General features: G+C 47.5%; 1 protein-coding gene across 1 annotated transcript in view; it reads left to right on the forward strand.

The window, feature by feature from the left end:
* LOC144480309 (microsomal triglyceride transfer protein large subunit-like) overlaps positions 1-16,916 on the forward strand; it is an 82,713-nt gene extending 65,797 nt beyond the window's left edge. Inside the window, exons 16-18 of the mRNA XM_078199663.1 lie at positions 944-1,068; positions 9,064-9,234; positions 11,833-16,916. Coding sequence (XP_078055789.1) covers positions 944-1,068; positions 9,064-9,234; positions 11,833-11,968 — 432 coding nt within the window. The 3' untranslated portion in view covers positions 11,969-16,916. The remainder of the gene's footprint in view (positions 1-943; positions 1,069-9,063; positions 9,235-11,832) is intronic.
* The last annotated feature ends 240 nt before the right edge of the window (positions 16,917-17,156 follow it).

Here is a 17,156-nt window from a genome sequence, read left to right on the forward strand (position 1 = left end):
TAACAAACATTAACAATGTAATTGACAGGATATTAACAAACCTTAGCAATGTATTGAAAGGACATTAACAAACTTTAACAATATGATTGACAGGATATTACCGAACTTTAACAATGTAATTGACAGGACGTTAATGAACCTTTAACACAATAATTGACAGGACATTGACAAGTCCCGAATGAATGGTTTCAGTGGCATTGTCTTAGGGAGGAATGTTAGCCAAGACACTAGAAGAACTCCTTGCTTCATTTCCAATAGTCTACAGAGTCTTTTCCAATCCGCCTGACCAGACAGACACCACATCTGAAAGTGCAGCACTCCCCCATTACCGCAGTGAAATGTCAGCCTGGGTAATGTGTGGAAAGTACCAGTGTTAGAACCTTCGCAATGCATTAACAGAATATTAAATTTGCAATCTACCCTGGCTATGTAGTCAACCATGGGTAATTGCGTGATTATTTTTTATTCGCAATATAAATGAATGAAATTGAAGTGGGTGGATTGAGAAAATGCTGGAAACACAGCAGGTTGGCCTGTACACACGGATAGATTTGTGTATTGGACACAGGAGCGGAAAAGTAAGAGACGGCCAGGAATATGAATATAATCCAGGAATGGGAAGCAGCGAGGAACCATAAATTGAATGATATTAAAATCATCTTGTAACGTAATGGACAACAACGGGTGTGGAAATAGCTCAGGGCCTGTGAGAAAATGCAGAAAGCAATAAATAAGGAGGCAAAGTGTGAAATTAATGTAGTTTTGAAAATAAGAAGATTGCAGCGTCGTTTCAGAGTAATTGGTTTCAATTCAGACAGCTTGGGGAGTTTTAAACTACCATGCAACTAATAGAGATAACACATTATTCTCCCAAAGCACCAAGATTGAAAACACCCACTCTTGCTGCAATGGTTCAGTGTATTTAATTTCCTCTCTCCTGCAGGCAATCCTACTGCAGTCGGGACTGCAAGCAAGCGCAGAATTCCAGGGAGGAGTAGGAATTGACATTTCTGGCAGCATCGAACTCAGCCTCTGGAGCCAGAAATCCAAAACCAACATCAGGAATAGGTAAAGGCAAATTATCGCGGATGCTGGAATCTGAAACCAAAAGAGAAAATGCTGGAAAATCTCAGCAGGTCGGGCAGCACCCTGCAAGGAGAGAAAAGAGCTGGCGTTTCGAGGCCAGATGACCCTTTGTCAAAGCTAAAAGGCACAGAAAGTGGGAGATGTTTATACTGTAGGGTTGAGGGAATGAAAGATGAGTCATAGCCACAAAACCAAGGGGAAAGGCTGCTAATGGCAGCCCATAGAGAGAATAAAGGGTGTGAATGACCAAAGAAGCTGAAATCAGAGGGTGAACTGTAACAGATGAAGATGTGGGGGGGAGGCGGGGAGATGGGGGGGGAGAGAGTTAAAATTGAGAAAAAAGGGGGAGAAATAGGGGGAAAGAGTGAGGGGGGGGAAGAAAAATAAAGAAATATAAGGTATAGAACAGTTAAAAATTAAATAAAATGAAAACAAAGGGGTCGGGGTGGGGTGGAGCTAATCATCTGAAGTTGTTGAATTCGATGTTGAGACCGGAAGGTTGTAAAGTGCCTCGCCGGGAGATGAGATGCTGTTCCTCCAGTTTGTGTTGAGCTTCACTGGAACATTGCAGCAGGCCAAGGACAGACATGTGGGTATGGGAGCAGGATCGTGTGTTAAAATGGTAATAGGTACGCAAGTACAAGGATTGCCGAACATCTCATTGTGTTTTTTGATTAAGGAAGTATTGATACAATCGCAACACTAGTAAAGTATACAGCATAACCAAGTCTTAGCTTAGGTATTAACTTTCATAGTTCATTAAATTTATTAATTTAGTTTATTAGCTATTAACTTCCATCAAATTAGGCAGTCTTTGACCAAATTAGATCCATAGAATCCCTACAGTGCAGAAGGAGGCCATTCAGCCCACCGAGCCTGCACTGACACCAATTCCACCCAAGCTCTATCCCTTCCCACCACCCCCCCCCCTAATATTTACCCTGCTAATCCCCTGTCACTAAGGGGTAATTTAGCAAGGCCAATCCACCTAACCCGCACATCTTTGGAATGTGGGAAGAAACTGGAGCACCCGGAGGAAACCCGTGCAGACACGGGGTGAATGTGCAGAAATTCAGGGAGTTAGGGCTAGAACAAACAAAGTTGTTATCTCTGGTTTGTTACCCCTGCCACGTGATAATTAGGAGAGGAATAGGGAAAGAGAGCAGTTGGACACGTGGTTACAGGGATGGTGCAGGAGGGAGGGTTTCAGATACCTGGACAATTGGGGCTCTTTCTGGGGTAGGTGGGACCTCTACAAACAGGATGGTCTGCACTTGAACCAGAGGGGTACCAATATCTTGGGGGAGAAATTTGCTGATTGCTCTTCGGGAGGGTTTAAACTAATTCAGCAGGGGGGGGGGGGGGGGGTACCTGAATTGTAGCTCCGGTGTACAGGAGGTTGAGAGTAGTGAGGTCATGGATGAGGTTTCAGGGTCACAGGAGTGTACTGGCAGGCAGGAAGGCGGTTTGAAGTGTGTATACTTCAACGCCAGGAGCATCCGGAATAAGGTGGGTGAGCTTGCAGCATGGGTTGGTACCTGGGATTTCGATGTTGTGGCCATCTTGGAGACATGGATCGAGCAGGGACAGGAATGGTTGTTGCAGGTTCCGGGGTTTAGATGTTTCAGTAAGTGCAGGGAAGGTGGTAAAAGAGGGGGAGGTGTGGCATTGTTAGTCAAGGATAGTATTACGGTGGCAGAAAGGACTTTTGATGAGGACTCGTCTACTGAGGTAGTTTGGGCTGAGGTTAGAAACAGGAAAGGAGAGGTCACCCTGTTGGGAGTTTTTTATAGACCTCCGAAAAGTTCCAGAGATGTAGAGGAAAAGATTGCAAAGATGATTCTGGATAGGAGCGAAAGTAACAGGGTAGTTGTTATGGGGGACTTTAACTTTGCAAATATTGACTGGAAAAGCTACAGTTCGAGTACTTTGGAGGGGTCGGTTTTTGTCCAATGTGTGCAGGAAGGCTTCCTGACACAGTATGTAGATAGGCCAACAAGAGGCGAGGCCACATTGGATTTGGTACCTGGTAATGAACCAGGCCAGGTGTTAGATTTGGAGGTAGGTGAGCACTTTGGTGACAGTGACCACAATTCGATTACGTTTACTTTAGCAATGGAAAAGGATAGGTATATACCAAAGGGCAAGAGTTATAGCTGGGGGAAAGGAAATTATGATGCGATTAGGCGAGATTTAGCTGGCATAGGTTGGGGAAGGAAACTGCAGGGGATGGGCACAATTGTAATGTGGAACTTGTTCAAGGAACAGCTACTACGCGTCCTTGATAAATATGTACCTGTCAGGCAGGGAGGAAGCAGACGTGTGAGGGAACCGTGGTGTACTAAGGAGGTTGAATCTCTTGTGAAGAGGAAGAAGGAGACTTATGTAAAGATGAGACGTGAAGGCTCAGTTAGGGAGCTTGAGAGTTACAAGTTAGCCAGGAAGGACCTAAAGAAAGAGTTAAGAAGAGCCAGGAGGGGACATGAGAAGTCTTTGGCAGGTAGGATCGAAGAAAACGCTAAAGCTTTCTATAGGTATGTCAGGAGTAAAAGAATGACTAGGGTAAGATTAGGGCCAGTCAAGGACAGGAGTGGGAAGTTGTGCGTGGAGTCTGAAGAGATAGGAGAGGCACTAAATGAATATTTTTCATCAGTATTCACACTGGAGAGGGATAGTGTTGTCGAGGGGAGTACTGAGATGCAGGCTGTTGGACTGGTTGGGATTGAGGTTCATAAGGACGAGGTGTTAGCAATTCTGGAAAGGGTAAAAATAGATAATTCCCCTGGGCCGGATGGGATTTATCCTAGGATTCTCTGGGAGGCTAGAGAGGAGATTGCAGAGCCTTTGGCTTTGACCTTTGGGTCGTCATTGTCTACTGGAACAGTGCCAGAAGACTGGAGGATAGCAAATGTTGTCCCCTTGTTCAAAAAGGGGAGTAGGGACAACCCTGGTAATTATAGACCGGTGAGCCTTACTTCTGTTGTGGGCAAAGTATTGGAAAGGATTATAAGAGATAGGATTTATAATCACCTGGAAAGGAATAATTTGATTAGGGATAGTCAGCACGGTTTTGTGAAGGGTAGGTCGTGCCTCACAAACCTTATTGAGTTCTTTGAGAAGGTGACCAAAGAGGTGGATGAGGGTAAAGCAGTTGATGTGGTGTATATGGATTTCAGCAAAGCGTTTGATAAGGTTCCCCATGGTAAGCTTTTGCAGAAAATACGGACACATGGGATTGAGGGTGATTTAGTGGTTTGGATCAGGAATTGGCTAGCTGTAAGAAAACAGAGGGTGGTGGTTGATGGGAAATATTCATCCTGGAGTTCAGTTACTAGTGGTGTACCGCAAGGATCTGTTTTAGGGCCACTGCTGTTTGTCATTTTTATTAATGACCTGGATGAGGGCATAGAAGGATGGGTTAGTAAATTTGCGGATGACACTAAAGTCGGTGGAGTTGTAGACAGTGCGGAGGGAAGTGGCAGGTTACAGAGGGACATAGATAAGCTGCAGAGCTGGGCTGAGAGGTGGCAAATGGAGTTTAATGCGGAAAAGTGCAAAGTGATTCACTTTGGAAGGAGTAACAGGAATACAGAGTACTGGGCTAATGGTAAGATACTTGGTAGTGTGGATGAACAGAGGGATCTGGGTGTCCATGTGCATAGATCCCTGAAAGTTGGCACCCAAGTTGATAGGGTTGTTAAGAAGGCGTACGGTGTGTTAGCTTTTATTGGTAGAGGGATTGAGTTTCGGAACCAGGAGGTCATGTTGCAACTGTACAAAACTCTGGTGCGGCCGCACTTGGAGTATTGCGTACAGTTCTGGTCGCCGCATTATAGGAAGGATGTGGAAGTGTTGGAAAGGGTGCAGAGGAGATTTACCAGGATGTTGCCTGGTATGGTGGGAAAATCGTATGAGGAAAGGCTGAGGGGCTTGAGGTTGTTTTCGTTAGAGAGAAGAAGGTTCAGAGGTGACTTAATAGAGGCATACAAGATGATTAGAGGATTAGATAGGGTGGATAGTGAGAGCCTTTTTCCTCAGATGGTGATGGCTAACACGAGGGGACATAGCTTTAAATTGAGGGGTGAGAGATATAGGACAGATGTTAGAGGTAGGTTCTTTACTCAGAGAGTAGTAAGGGCGTGGAATGCCCTGCCTGCAACAGCAGTGGACTCGTCAACATTAAGAGCATTCAAATGGTTATTGGATAAACATATGGATGATATTGGAATAGTGTAGGTTAGATGGGCTTTAGATTGGTTTCGCTGGTCGGCGCAACATCGAGGGCCGAAGGGCCTGTACTGCGCTGTAATGTTCTATGTTCCACACAGACAGTCACCCGAGGCCAGAATTGAACCTGGGTCCTTGGCGCTGTGAGGCGGCAGTGCTAACCACTGTGCCGCCAAAATTAGATATAGCTCTTGGGGCTAAAGGGATCAGGGGGGAAGGGGAGGATCAGGATATTGAATTTGATGATCAGCCATGATCAAAATGAATGGCGGAGGAGGCTCGAAGGACCGGATGGCTCAACTCCAGTGAGTTACAAGTGAACACCTGGGACTTCCATCAGGCCAATTCCACAGTCAATACTGAATTCACTGAGTGCCCGTGGTTTAGACACTTCTAGTAAAGGTGAACTTGAGCAGATAGCAAGAATGAGGAGCCATTAGACCATGGATAATGCTCAATAATTCCCTCCCCAAACCATTCCACATCTCTATTTAACACTAAAAGCTTCCTAAAAGCCTGGGCTGATGGGCATTTGTCTTAATGTTTCCTTGTGTGGCTCAGTGTCAACATAAAATATCCCCGTGTAGACTCTTGGGACAGTTCAATCAAACGAAAATTCTCATTGTCAAAGGTTGAGTTTTGCCCGAGCTTTAGTGCTCTGGAAATGTTCATTTCTACACTTAGTCATAGAGATTTACAGCACAGAAAGAGGTCCTTCGGCCCATCGTGGCAGCGCTGGACATCATCACCTATCTATTCCGATCCCATTTTCCAGCACTTGGTCCGTACCCGTGTACGCTATGACATTTCAAATGCTCATCTAAATGCTTCTTAAACGTTGTGAGGATTCCGCCTCTACCACCCTTTCAGGCAGCGAGTTCCAGATCCCCACCACCCTCTGGGTGAAATTGAGAAGTAGATTTTGGTCGTCCCCAGGTTCCCCGTCCTTCACAGACTCCACCCATTTCCATCTGATTGATTGATTTGTCTCACCTACTGCCTCTCCCCGACAGTACTGACATATCTAGGCTCACCCGTCAGGAGTAGCCATGCCATTTTGAGACATTCATGTTTTCAATGTCAACTGTCACGGGGTAGTTGCAGGCTCTGGCCACTAGAGGCCTCAGTGGAGTCTGAAGTCTCCTATCTCCATTGATATTCTGCAAAGCAAACATTTCTGTTCAGTGACTGACCACAGCTAATCTAATATTCAGAAAGCAAATCCTCCATCGCTCCCATGAATGAGCCAAAAAGACATTTACAACTGATCAAATAATTTGATTTCTAAAGAGAAAATGCTGGAAAATCTCAGCAGGTCTGGCAGCATCTGTGAGGAGAGAAAAGAGCTGATGTTTCGAGTCCAGATGACCCTTTGACAAAACTATTGCTTGTATTGAATAATTTGATTTGATTTATTATTGTCACATGTATTAGTATACAGTGAAAAGTATTGTTTCTTGCGCCCTATACAGGCAAAATATACAGTTCATAGAGAAGGAAAGGAGAGAGTGCAGAATGTAGTGTTACAGTCATAGCTAGGGTGTAGAGAAAGATCAACTTAATATATGGTAGATCCATTCAAAAGTCTGATGGCAGCAGGGAAGAAGCTGTTTTTGAGTCGGTTGGTACGTGATCTCAGACTTTTATATCTTTTTCCCGACGGAAGAAGGTGGAAGAGAGAATGTCTGGGGTGCCCGGGGTCCTTGATAATGCTGGCTGCTTTTCCCAAGGCAGCGGGAAGTGTAGACGGAGTCAATGGATGGGAGGCTGGTTTGTGTGATGGATTGGGCTACATTCACGACCCTTTGTAGTTCCTTGCGGTCTTGGGCAGAGCAGGAACCCATACCAAGCTGTGATACAACCAGAAAGAATGCTTTCCATGGTGCATAAATTAAATACTTTATAAAAAGGAGATTTGTGAGAAATATTGGGCCGGATTCTCCAACCCCGTCCCCAGCTGGGATTCTCCAGTCCCGCTGCAGTGAACTGATATTTGGCTGAGCGCCAAATTCTCCGTTCTCGCTGGCAGCGACGGCGGGGTGTGTGAGACCGGAGACGTATGGCCATTGTGTCATTCCCAGAGGGTTGCAGATGGTCAGTTGTTGGAAATGTTTGAGGCTGAAACAGACAGATTTTCTGTCTCTATGGAAATTGGGGTTGGGGTTGGGGGGGGGGGAATGGGGAGGAGGCGGGAAAGTGGTGTCGTTTCAGAAGATCAGCCATTTTCAAATTGAACGGTGAAGCATACTAACAGGTCGAAGAACTTCGTCCCGCTTCTACTTCTGATTTTCTTATATCCATGTCTGCACAGCAAGATCCCATAAAGAGGTATGAAATAATGCTTCAGTGATGCTGGTTGAGGGATAAATATTTTGGTTTTATATCCTGAGGTGAAGTAGGTCGTGGCAAGTCTTAATTAACAGCATTTGGTATTCCGCAATGAGCCCACCAAACCTCCCCTGCCCCCCCCCCCCCCCACCCCCAACCACCCCATCCTTTTCCTCCCAGGTGAGAGGACAGCACAGAGTGAGAACAGTAACTTGCATTGATATAGCACCTTTTCATGCAGCAACATGTCCCAGGGCACTAACACACTACCAAACAGAATTTGACAGCGAGCCACATTAAGGGTTGTTGGAACAGCTAGCTGTAAAACTCTGGCAATTTAATGAAGAGTTTGTCCGGTTTGCAAAACCTGCCTGGTCCAATCCGGGAGGGTTAGGGAATAACGAGCAAGCACTGCTAAATGGTAGATCTAAATGGGAGGCGATGGCCTCGTGGTATTATCACTAGAAAGTAAAGTTCAGGTAAAGATTTATTTCTTACTGTCACAAGTAAAGCTTATATTAACACTGCAGTGAAGTTACTGTGAAAATCCCCGAGTCGCCACAGTCCGGCGCCTGTTTGGGTACTCTGAGGGAGAATTTAGCATGGCCAATGCACCTAAGGGGAAGGGCCTGAGTAGGATATGCTGTCGGTGCAGCCTCGAAGGGCCAAATGGCCTCTTGCTGCTTTGTAGAGATTCTAACTGGCACGTCTTTCGGACTATTAATCCAAAAACTCAGCTAATGTTCTGGGGACCCGGGTTCAAATCCTGCCACGGCAGAACAGAATTTGAATTCAATAAAAAACACCTGGAATTAAGAATCTACTAATGACCATGAAACGATTGTCGGGAAAAAACCCATCTGGTTCACTAATGTCCTTTAAGGAAGGAAATGCAGCATGGTGGCACAGTGGTTAGGACTGCTGCCTCACAGCACCAGGGACCCGGGTTCAATTCCCGGCTTGGGTCACTGTCTGTGTGGAGTCTGCACGTTCTCCCCATGTCTGCGTGGGTTTCCTCCGGGTGCTCCGGTTTCCTCCCACAGTCCAAAGATGTGCGCGTTAGGTAGATTGGCCATGCTAAATTACCCCTTAGGGGGATTAGTGGGGTAAATACATGGAGTTATGGGGATAGGGCCTGGGTGGGATTGTGGTTGGTGCAGACTCGATGGGCCGAATGGCCTCCTACTGCACTATTGGGATTCTATGAAATCTGCCATGCTTACCTGGTCTGGTTTGCATGTGATCCAAGAGCCACAGCAATGTGGTTGACTCTCAACTGCCCTCGGGCAACTAGGGATGGGCAATAAATGCTGGCCCAGCCAGCGACGCCCATGTCCCAGGAATGAATTTTTAAATATCTGCTGCTGGGTTGATTGTTAAGTGTGGCAATACGATTGTAATACTTGCCCCATTACTCTGCAGAGGCACTCTGGTGATTAATTCTGCAATCAAAGCGGACTCACCCTTTGCCCAGGCAGGAGTGAATATCAGTTCTGAGGCTGCAGCGATGTTGGATTTTGTCAGCACCGTCAACTTTGAGGATTCCCCAATTCTGATCTGTCTCCAGCTGCTGAAGAAGTCCTTCCCATACAGGTAAAGCACTCTGAATGTCGATCTCTACCATCACTGCTCTGTGTCAAAGGCTGGATTTGAATGCTCTCTCCCACCGCATGGGAGGGTGGGGCCTCCGCCATTTCCTTCCTCCGCTCTGGTCAAGCCTGTGGTAGGAAGGCTTGAGGGCGGCCTTCTCGCCCCGCTACCAAAGGAGGCCGATTAATGCCCACCTTAAGGGCCTCATCTCGCTGCCGCTGGTCTATTGATCTATATGTGTAAACCCCCTCTGGAGGAGGAAGCCACTCGGCCCATTGAGACTGTCTAGCTCCTCATGTTGCTGTCATTCCTACTCCCTCCCTGATCGCCGCATCCCAGCAATCCTATCCCCTTCAAGCATCCATCCAATTTGCCTTTGAAATCACTGATTGTTTGTGCGGGAGAAACGTTCTTCCTCATATTTTCCCTGTATTTCCTGCCCAAGAACTTTAATCTGTGAACCTAGTCTTGTACCATCAGCTGATGGGGACAATTATCCCCTGTCTACCTCCTCATCTACACCTCTCTCCAATCTTCCCTCAAACTCCTTTGCTCCATTGAGAACGATCTCAGCTTCTCCACGCTAACATTGTAACATAACCCCTTCTGCTTTCCCCCCTCCCAACCCAGGAACCACCCCTATCGCACCCGCTCAAGGACCCTTCTAAAGTGTGGTGACCAGAACTGCACGCAATGTCCAATTGGACCAGAAGATCATAAGGCATAGGAGCAGAAGTAGGCCATTCAGCCCATCAAAGCTGCTCCGCCATTCAATGAGATCATGACTGATCTGATGGGATAATCCTCAACTCCACTTTCCCGCCTTATCCCCGTAACCCTCGATTCCCTTACTAATTAAAAATCTGTCTATCTCAGCCTTGAATATACTTAACCCAGTCTCTACAGCCCTCTGCGGGAAAGAATTCCACAGATTTTTATTGAATTCAAATTTCACCATCTGCCGTGGTGGGATTCGAACCCAGGTCCCCAGAACATCACCCTGAGTCTCTGGATTACTAGTTTGAATGTTGGCCAGGAAAACCTCTCTGCCCCTCTTCGATCCTTTATGCTCAGCTAAGCAGGCAAACAGGCTAACATCTCATTCAAAGGACGGCATCTTGGATAGTGCTGCACTCCCAGGGCACAGCCCTCAAACGGCAGCCTGAATTACGGGTTCACGTCTCTGGAGTTGGACTCGAACCCGTAACCCTGTGACTCAGAGATGCATGCACTCTCACCTCTAATTAGTTAGAGGTGAGAGTGGCACGGTGGCACAGTGGTTAGCACTGCTGCCTCACAGCGCCAAGGACCCGGGCTCGATTCCCGGCTTGGTTCACTGTCTGTGTGGAGTTTGCATGTTCTCCGTGTGTCTGCGTGGGTTTCCTCCGGGTGTTCCGGTTTCCTCCCACAGTCCAAAGATGTGCGGGATAGGTGGATTGGCCATGCTAAATTGCCCCTTAGAGTCCAAAGATGTGGGGGTTAGGTGGTTCGGCCATGCTAAATTGCCCCTTAGTGTCCAAAAATGTGTAGGTTAGGTGGATTGGCCATGCTAAATTGCCCCTTAGTGTCCAAAGATGTGCGGGTTAGGTGGATTGGCCATGCTAAATTGCCCTTTAGTGTCCAAAGATGTGCGGGTTAGGTGGATTGGCCATGCTAAATTGCCCTTTAGTGTCCAAAGATGTGCGGGTTAGGTGGATTGGCCATGCTAAATTGCCCTTTAGTGTCCAAAGATGTGCGGGTTAGGTGGATTGGCCATGCTAAATTGCCCCTTAGTGTCCAAAAATGTGCGGGTTAGGTGGATTGGCCATGCTAAATTGCCCTTTAGTGTCCAAAGATGTGCGGGTTAGGTGGATTGGCCATGCTAAATTGCCCTTTAGTGTCCAAAGATGTGCGGGTTAGGTGGATTGGCCATGCTAAATTGCCCCTTAGTGTCCAAAAATGTGCGGGTTAGGTGGATTGGCCATGCTAAACTGCCCCTTAGTGTCCAAAAATGTGCGGGTTAGGTGGATTGGCCGTGCTAAACTGCCCCTTAGTGTCCAAAGATGTGCGGCTTAGGTGTTTCGGCCATGCTAAATTGCCCCTTAGTGTCCAAAAATGTGTAGGTTAGGTGGATTGGCCATGCTAAATTGCCCCTTAGTGTCCAAAGATGTGCGGGTTAGGTGGATTGGCCATGCTAAATTGCCCCTTAGTGTCCAAAAATGTGCGGGTTAGGTGGATTGGCCATGCTAAATTGCCCCTTAGTGTCAGGGGCACTAGCTAGGGTAAATGAGTTCTGGGGAGAAGGTCCAGTTGGGATTGTGGTTGGTGCAGATTCAATGGGCCAAATGGCCTCTTTCTGCACTGTAGGGATTCTATGATCCTAATTGCTCATTAGGGAGCAATCGATGTCAATCTAGTTTCCCCTTTTGGGAGATTGGCCCATTTGGATTTTTGGTGATTAAATATACAGATGTTGGTGCAGAGACGATGGGCCGAGTGGCCTCCTCCTGTGATGTAACAATTCTGTGATGCAGCCGCCATTTTGAAGTTGTTCTTCATTGCAGGATATGAATGTTAAGGTTGTCTTTTCTCCCCCTCCCCCCCCACTCTCTTTGTTTTCAGGGAGACGGTTACAGTCTACGAGTCTTTGCGAAAAGGAGCCCAGTTTACCACCGGGAAGAAGAGAACGCACCGAGTTCAGGGCGCAGAATTACCACTGCATCGGGCCAATTCTGAGATGTGCAAGCAGCTACTCTGAGAGAGGGCGTAGCCCTCGGAGCGGGGCTGGCGAACCCGTTCGGCCCCAGTCTTAAGTTCAATGTTAGCCTGACCGCCAATTCCCAGCTGTCCTTTGCCGTAACGTTTCCAGAAGTGCCGCGTACGTCCCCTCCGCCCGCGACTCCGGCCAGCCTCGGGAAGTCGGGGCGAATGAGAATCGACCCGCCTTCTACCCCAGTTACAATCCTCGAATCGGTGAAGCCTGACATCAGTGTGAAATTCAGTAAGTGTCATGGGATGGAGTGGCACGTCTCCATCAGAGGACTGTGGTTTCAAAAGGTCTTTTATCAAAACCGCAGGACGCCACGTGTAAACCCAGTTATGCAGTGGTTTTTGTGTAATTCTGTCTCCTGTGGCCTCAGCTCTGCCTTGGTGTTTTGCCTTACCTTTTACCCAGTTAAACTTCATTGCTACTTTAATCGACATTATCAGCTGCACACGCTCCCCTGTGTTCACCAATGGCAAGGTCAAGACAGCGGGCTTTGACTTGCTGTCTTATTCCTGACGAACTGTTCTGAGGTCAGGACTGGATGGCATGAGGTGAAAGACTTCTCCGGGAGATAGCTGCTGGGAACACCAAGTTGGGATTCTTCAAGTGTCTCCAGCCCCAGTAAAACAAACTAATCGCTTGATTTGGGTCTGATTTGCAAGGTTGAATTTAATGTGTTCAGAATGGACGAGTCAGTTCCCTCCTTAACCTATGAAAGATTTGCTCACTTTTCCATTCGGATGGAGCCTGCCATATTTCGTGTGTTAAAGTCACTCTGGAATAAAGGAAACTACGGGCGCGGTCACCACTGCCGCTGTTTAGCCCTCCGTGGCCTTGCTTCCTCTTTCACAGATCCAGCAGCCCTAACAGAGTCTGAGAACCTCGCAATCCCCCAACTCTCACCCCTTATCACATCCTCCAGTCCCTCCGACCCATCATTGACGGCCATGCCTCTGGCCATCGAGGCCCTAAGTTCTCGAATTTTCTCCCTATAAACTTGTCTGCCTCTCTCTCCTCTGTTGAGACAATCTACCCTGTCATAGAATCATAGAATCCTTACAGTGCAGAAGGGGGCCATTCGGCCCATCGAGTCTGCACCGACTGACAGAGCATTTTACCCAGACCCTATCCTCATAACCTCACACATTTAGCATGGCCAATCCACGTAACCTGCACGCCTTGGGACACATAGGGGCAATCTAGCATGGCCAATCCATCTAACCTCTGCTTCTTGGGACACATAGGGGCAATTTAGCATGGCTAATCCCCCTAACCTGCACATCTTTGGATGCTAAGGGAGCAATTTAGCATGGCCAATCCACCTAACCTGCACATCTTTGGACACCAAGGGGCAATTTAGCATGGCCAATCCACCTAACCTACACATCATTGGACTGAGAGAGGAAACCGGAGCACCCGGAGGAAACCCACACAGACATGGGGAGAACGTGCAAGCTCCACACAGACAGTGACCCGAGAATCGAACCCGGATGTCATTTTCTTTGTCTGATAACCTTCAAGTGAAGCACCTTGGGATATTTACAGCGTTTGGGGTGCTTCCTGAGTTGTTTTTTCCTTCCCTGATTTGTCTCCATTTTGTTGACCTCCTCTCAGCAAAGCAGTCTTTCTCAGCACACTAGGCCAAGGCCGCGAGTGTGAGGAAGTTGTTGAATGTTGTGGCGGGAAGGGCGGGGGGTGGGAGGGGGAGGTGGTGGTGGGTGGAGCGGCACTGATCCCAATCCGTTATTTCCTCAGGGACCCCGCCGCAATGTTCCAGCACACAGTCACTGTCGAGTAGTCGGGAAACAAAATCCTGGCCGATTTACCTGTGCCTACCCAGCTGCATTCATAACGCGCCCAAAGAGTTTGACCAATCCTCCCAACACTCTCGCCAATGGCAGAGGGCAAGGGGCAAGAGCGATACCTGCTTAGCTGTGTGGCAGAACGAACATTACAGCCTCCAACATCACTATTCATAGCTCCAAACTGCAACATGCATATTAAAAAAGGTCATGTTGTCACAGCAAGGCAGACCCGTGCAATCATTGGATTGTTACAGTGCAGGAAAGGGTCATTCGGCCCATCGTGTCTGTACTGGCTCTCTGAATGAGCATTTTCCTTCGTGCCATTCCCCCTCCCACCCCGAGATCCCTGCACATCCTTCCTTTTTGGATAACAGTCTCATTTTCCTTTTGAATGCTTCGATTGACTCTGTCTCCACCACAGTCTCGTTGGAGAGACCCTCTCACCAACTGCTCGGTGACAACCGGCCAGTGCTGTGACCACCCCCCCACCCCTTGGGCAATGGCACACGCAGCTTCTCCCCCCTCCCCGCGACAGGGAAGCCAGGGCCCGGTTCAAATCATTTTGGTGCAGCAAGTGGGTACTGACCCTAACCACTCGCTGTGTGAATGTTTATCCTCCAGTCGCTTTTGCTTCTTTTGCCAATTATTTTAAATCTGTGCCCTCTCGTTCTCGATCCTGTTACGAGGGGTAACAGTTTCTCCCTCTCTATCCAACCTCCTCCTGATTTTGAACATCTTTATCAAATCTCTTAGCCTTCTTCTCTCCAAGGAGAACAGTCCCAACCTCTTCAATCCAGCCTCGTAACTGAAGTTTCCCATCCCTGGAACCATTCTTGTAAACCTCTTCTGCACTCTCTCCAATGCGGTGACCCGAACTGTACATAACATTCAAGCTGAGGTCTAACTTGTGTCTTATACAAGTTCAACACAACCTCTCTGCCCTTGCACTCTATGCTCCTATTCAATAACTTTGTAAACCACGCTATAGGAGGCCTTGTGGCTTAATGGTGGCATCCCTGCCTCTGGACCTGAAGCTCCCGGTTCGAGTCCAATGCCAGCACTTGTTGCCCACGGAAGGATTGTGCATAACGTGGTTCAATAAATAAGCCTGGTATTTCCTTGCATTATTTCCCTCACTATTGCCCCCAAAGGGGAAGAGAGTGTGTGTGAAGATACGCTTGAAAAAAATCAAGCACTCTCTCAAGCTCTCCTGACGCAGTGCCAGGGACCAGGGTTCGATTCCCGGCTTGGGTCACTGTCTGTGTGGAGACTGCACGTTCTCCCCGTGTCTGCGTGGGTTTCCTCCGGATGCTCCAGTTTCCTCCCACAGTCTGAAAGACGTGCTGGTTAGGTGCATTGGCCATGCCAAATTCTCCCTCAGTGTACCCGAACAGGCACCGGAGTTTGGTGACTCGGGGATTTTCACAGTAACTTCATTGCAGTGTTAATGTAAGCCTAACGTCTGACTCTAAGAAATAAACTTAAACCTTCATGGTCATAGAATCATAGAATCCCTACAGTGCAGAAGGAGGCCATTCAGCCCAATGAGTCTGCACCGATCACAATCCCATCCAGGCCCTATCCCCATAACCCCACATATTTACCCTGCTAATCCCCTGACACTAGGGGCAATTTAGCATGGCCAATCAACCTAGCCTGTACATCTTTGGACTGTGGGAGGAAACCGGAGCACCCGGAGGAAACCCACGCGGACATGGGGAGACTGTGCAAACTCCACACAGATGGTGACCCGAGGCCGGAATTGAACTCAGGTCTTAATGCACATACACCCAGGTCCCTCAGTTTCTGCATCCCCTTTAGAGTTGTCCCCTTTCTTTCCGATTCTCTCTCCACTTACTTCCTATCACAATGAATCACTTCCCTCATTTCCACGCATTGGGCTTCACCTGCTTCCTGTACGTTCCTTCCACCTACTGACCTATGCCCTTTTGAGGTTCGACACTATCTTCCTCATGGTTTACAGTGCTTCCACATTTTGTATTGTCCACATTCTGGACAGCTGAAGAGACCTGTTAATGGCCTGACACACTGAGTACCGTGGACCCATTAACCCTGGCTGAAATCCATGGACTCAGCCCCAGCCTGCAGATTGAACCTTGACCCTCAATGACAACCCACTCTGATGGGAATGACAATGGAGTGGAGTTGTCCGTACGACATCTAACTAACTCTCAAACAGCCGAGGCCAATTTCACTCCCCACATTCTCCATGATTTGATTTGATTTATTATTGTCACGTATTGGGATACAGTGAAAAGTATTGTTTCTTGCACGCTATACAGACATACCGTATACCGTTCATAGAGAAGGAAAGAAGATGGTGCACAATGTAGTGTTACAGTCATAGCCACGGTGTAGAGAAAGATCAACTTAATGCGAGCTAGGTCCATTCAAAAGTCTGATGGCAGCAGGGAAGAAGCTGTTCTTGAGTCGGTTGGTACGTGACCGCAGACTTTTGTATCTTTTTCCCGACGGAAGATGGTGGAAGAGAGAATGTCCGCGGTGCGTGGGGTCCATAATTATGCTGGCTGCTTTTCTGAGGCAGCGGGAATGTAGACAGAGTCAATGGATGGGAGGCTGGTTTGCGTGATGAATTGGGCTACATTCACGACCCTTTGTAGTTTCTTGTGGTCTTGGACAGAGCAGGAGCCATATCAAGCTGTGATACAACCAGAAAGAATGCTTTCTATGGTGCATCTATAAAAGTTGGTGAGAGTCATCGTGGACATGTTAAATTTCCTTAGTTTTTTGAGAAAGTAGAGGCGTTGGTGGGCTTTCTTAACCATAGTGTTGGCATGGGGGGACCAGGACAATAATGATAATGGGAAGCCACGATCTATTTTGAATAAATTAATTGGTGCCCAGTTTTCCCACGCTATATTTGAGGTGGGTCGGATAGATTCAATCTCAATGTATAGCCAACAAAAGGAGTGCTACGGCAGCTTTGAACTTTGAACTCAACCTGGGGCCTAAATTTCAGGCCCTCTGTGAGAGACTTGCAGCATTTTTTTGAATGTAAATTTAATTTTGTAAATCCGGACTTGAACTAATGTTTACAATCATTCTGTTTTGTAATATGTTAAATTAAAGTCAGCACTGCCTGTGTGAAGTTAACATTTAGCCGCAGTTTGAGTTATTTTCTTTATCGGAGTGCCCGGGTTGTCATCTCTACGGCTGTTCCCAGAATTTTTGTCACATGATCTCCCAGCTCGCATGTCCTTCCCCCACATTGCCCACTCTCCTTCCCATCTTTGGGAATTTGTCGCCATTGTTTATAGGTCAAACTATTTGCGTATTCACGACCCTGCATGGGGTCAAGGGTCACCAATCGGGAATCTTACATTGTTGAGGCC

Source organism: Mustelus asterias, chromosome 28, assembly GCF_964213995.1.
Source record: "Mustelus asterias chromosome 28, sMusAst1.hap1.1, whole genome shotgun sequence".
NCBI classification, from domain to species: domain Eukaryota; kingdom Metazoa; phylum Chordata; class Chondrichthyes; order Carcharhiniformes; family Triakidae; genus Mustelus; species Mustelus asterias.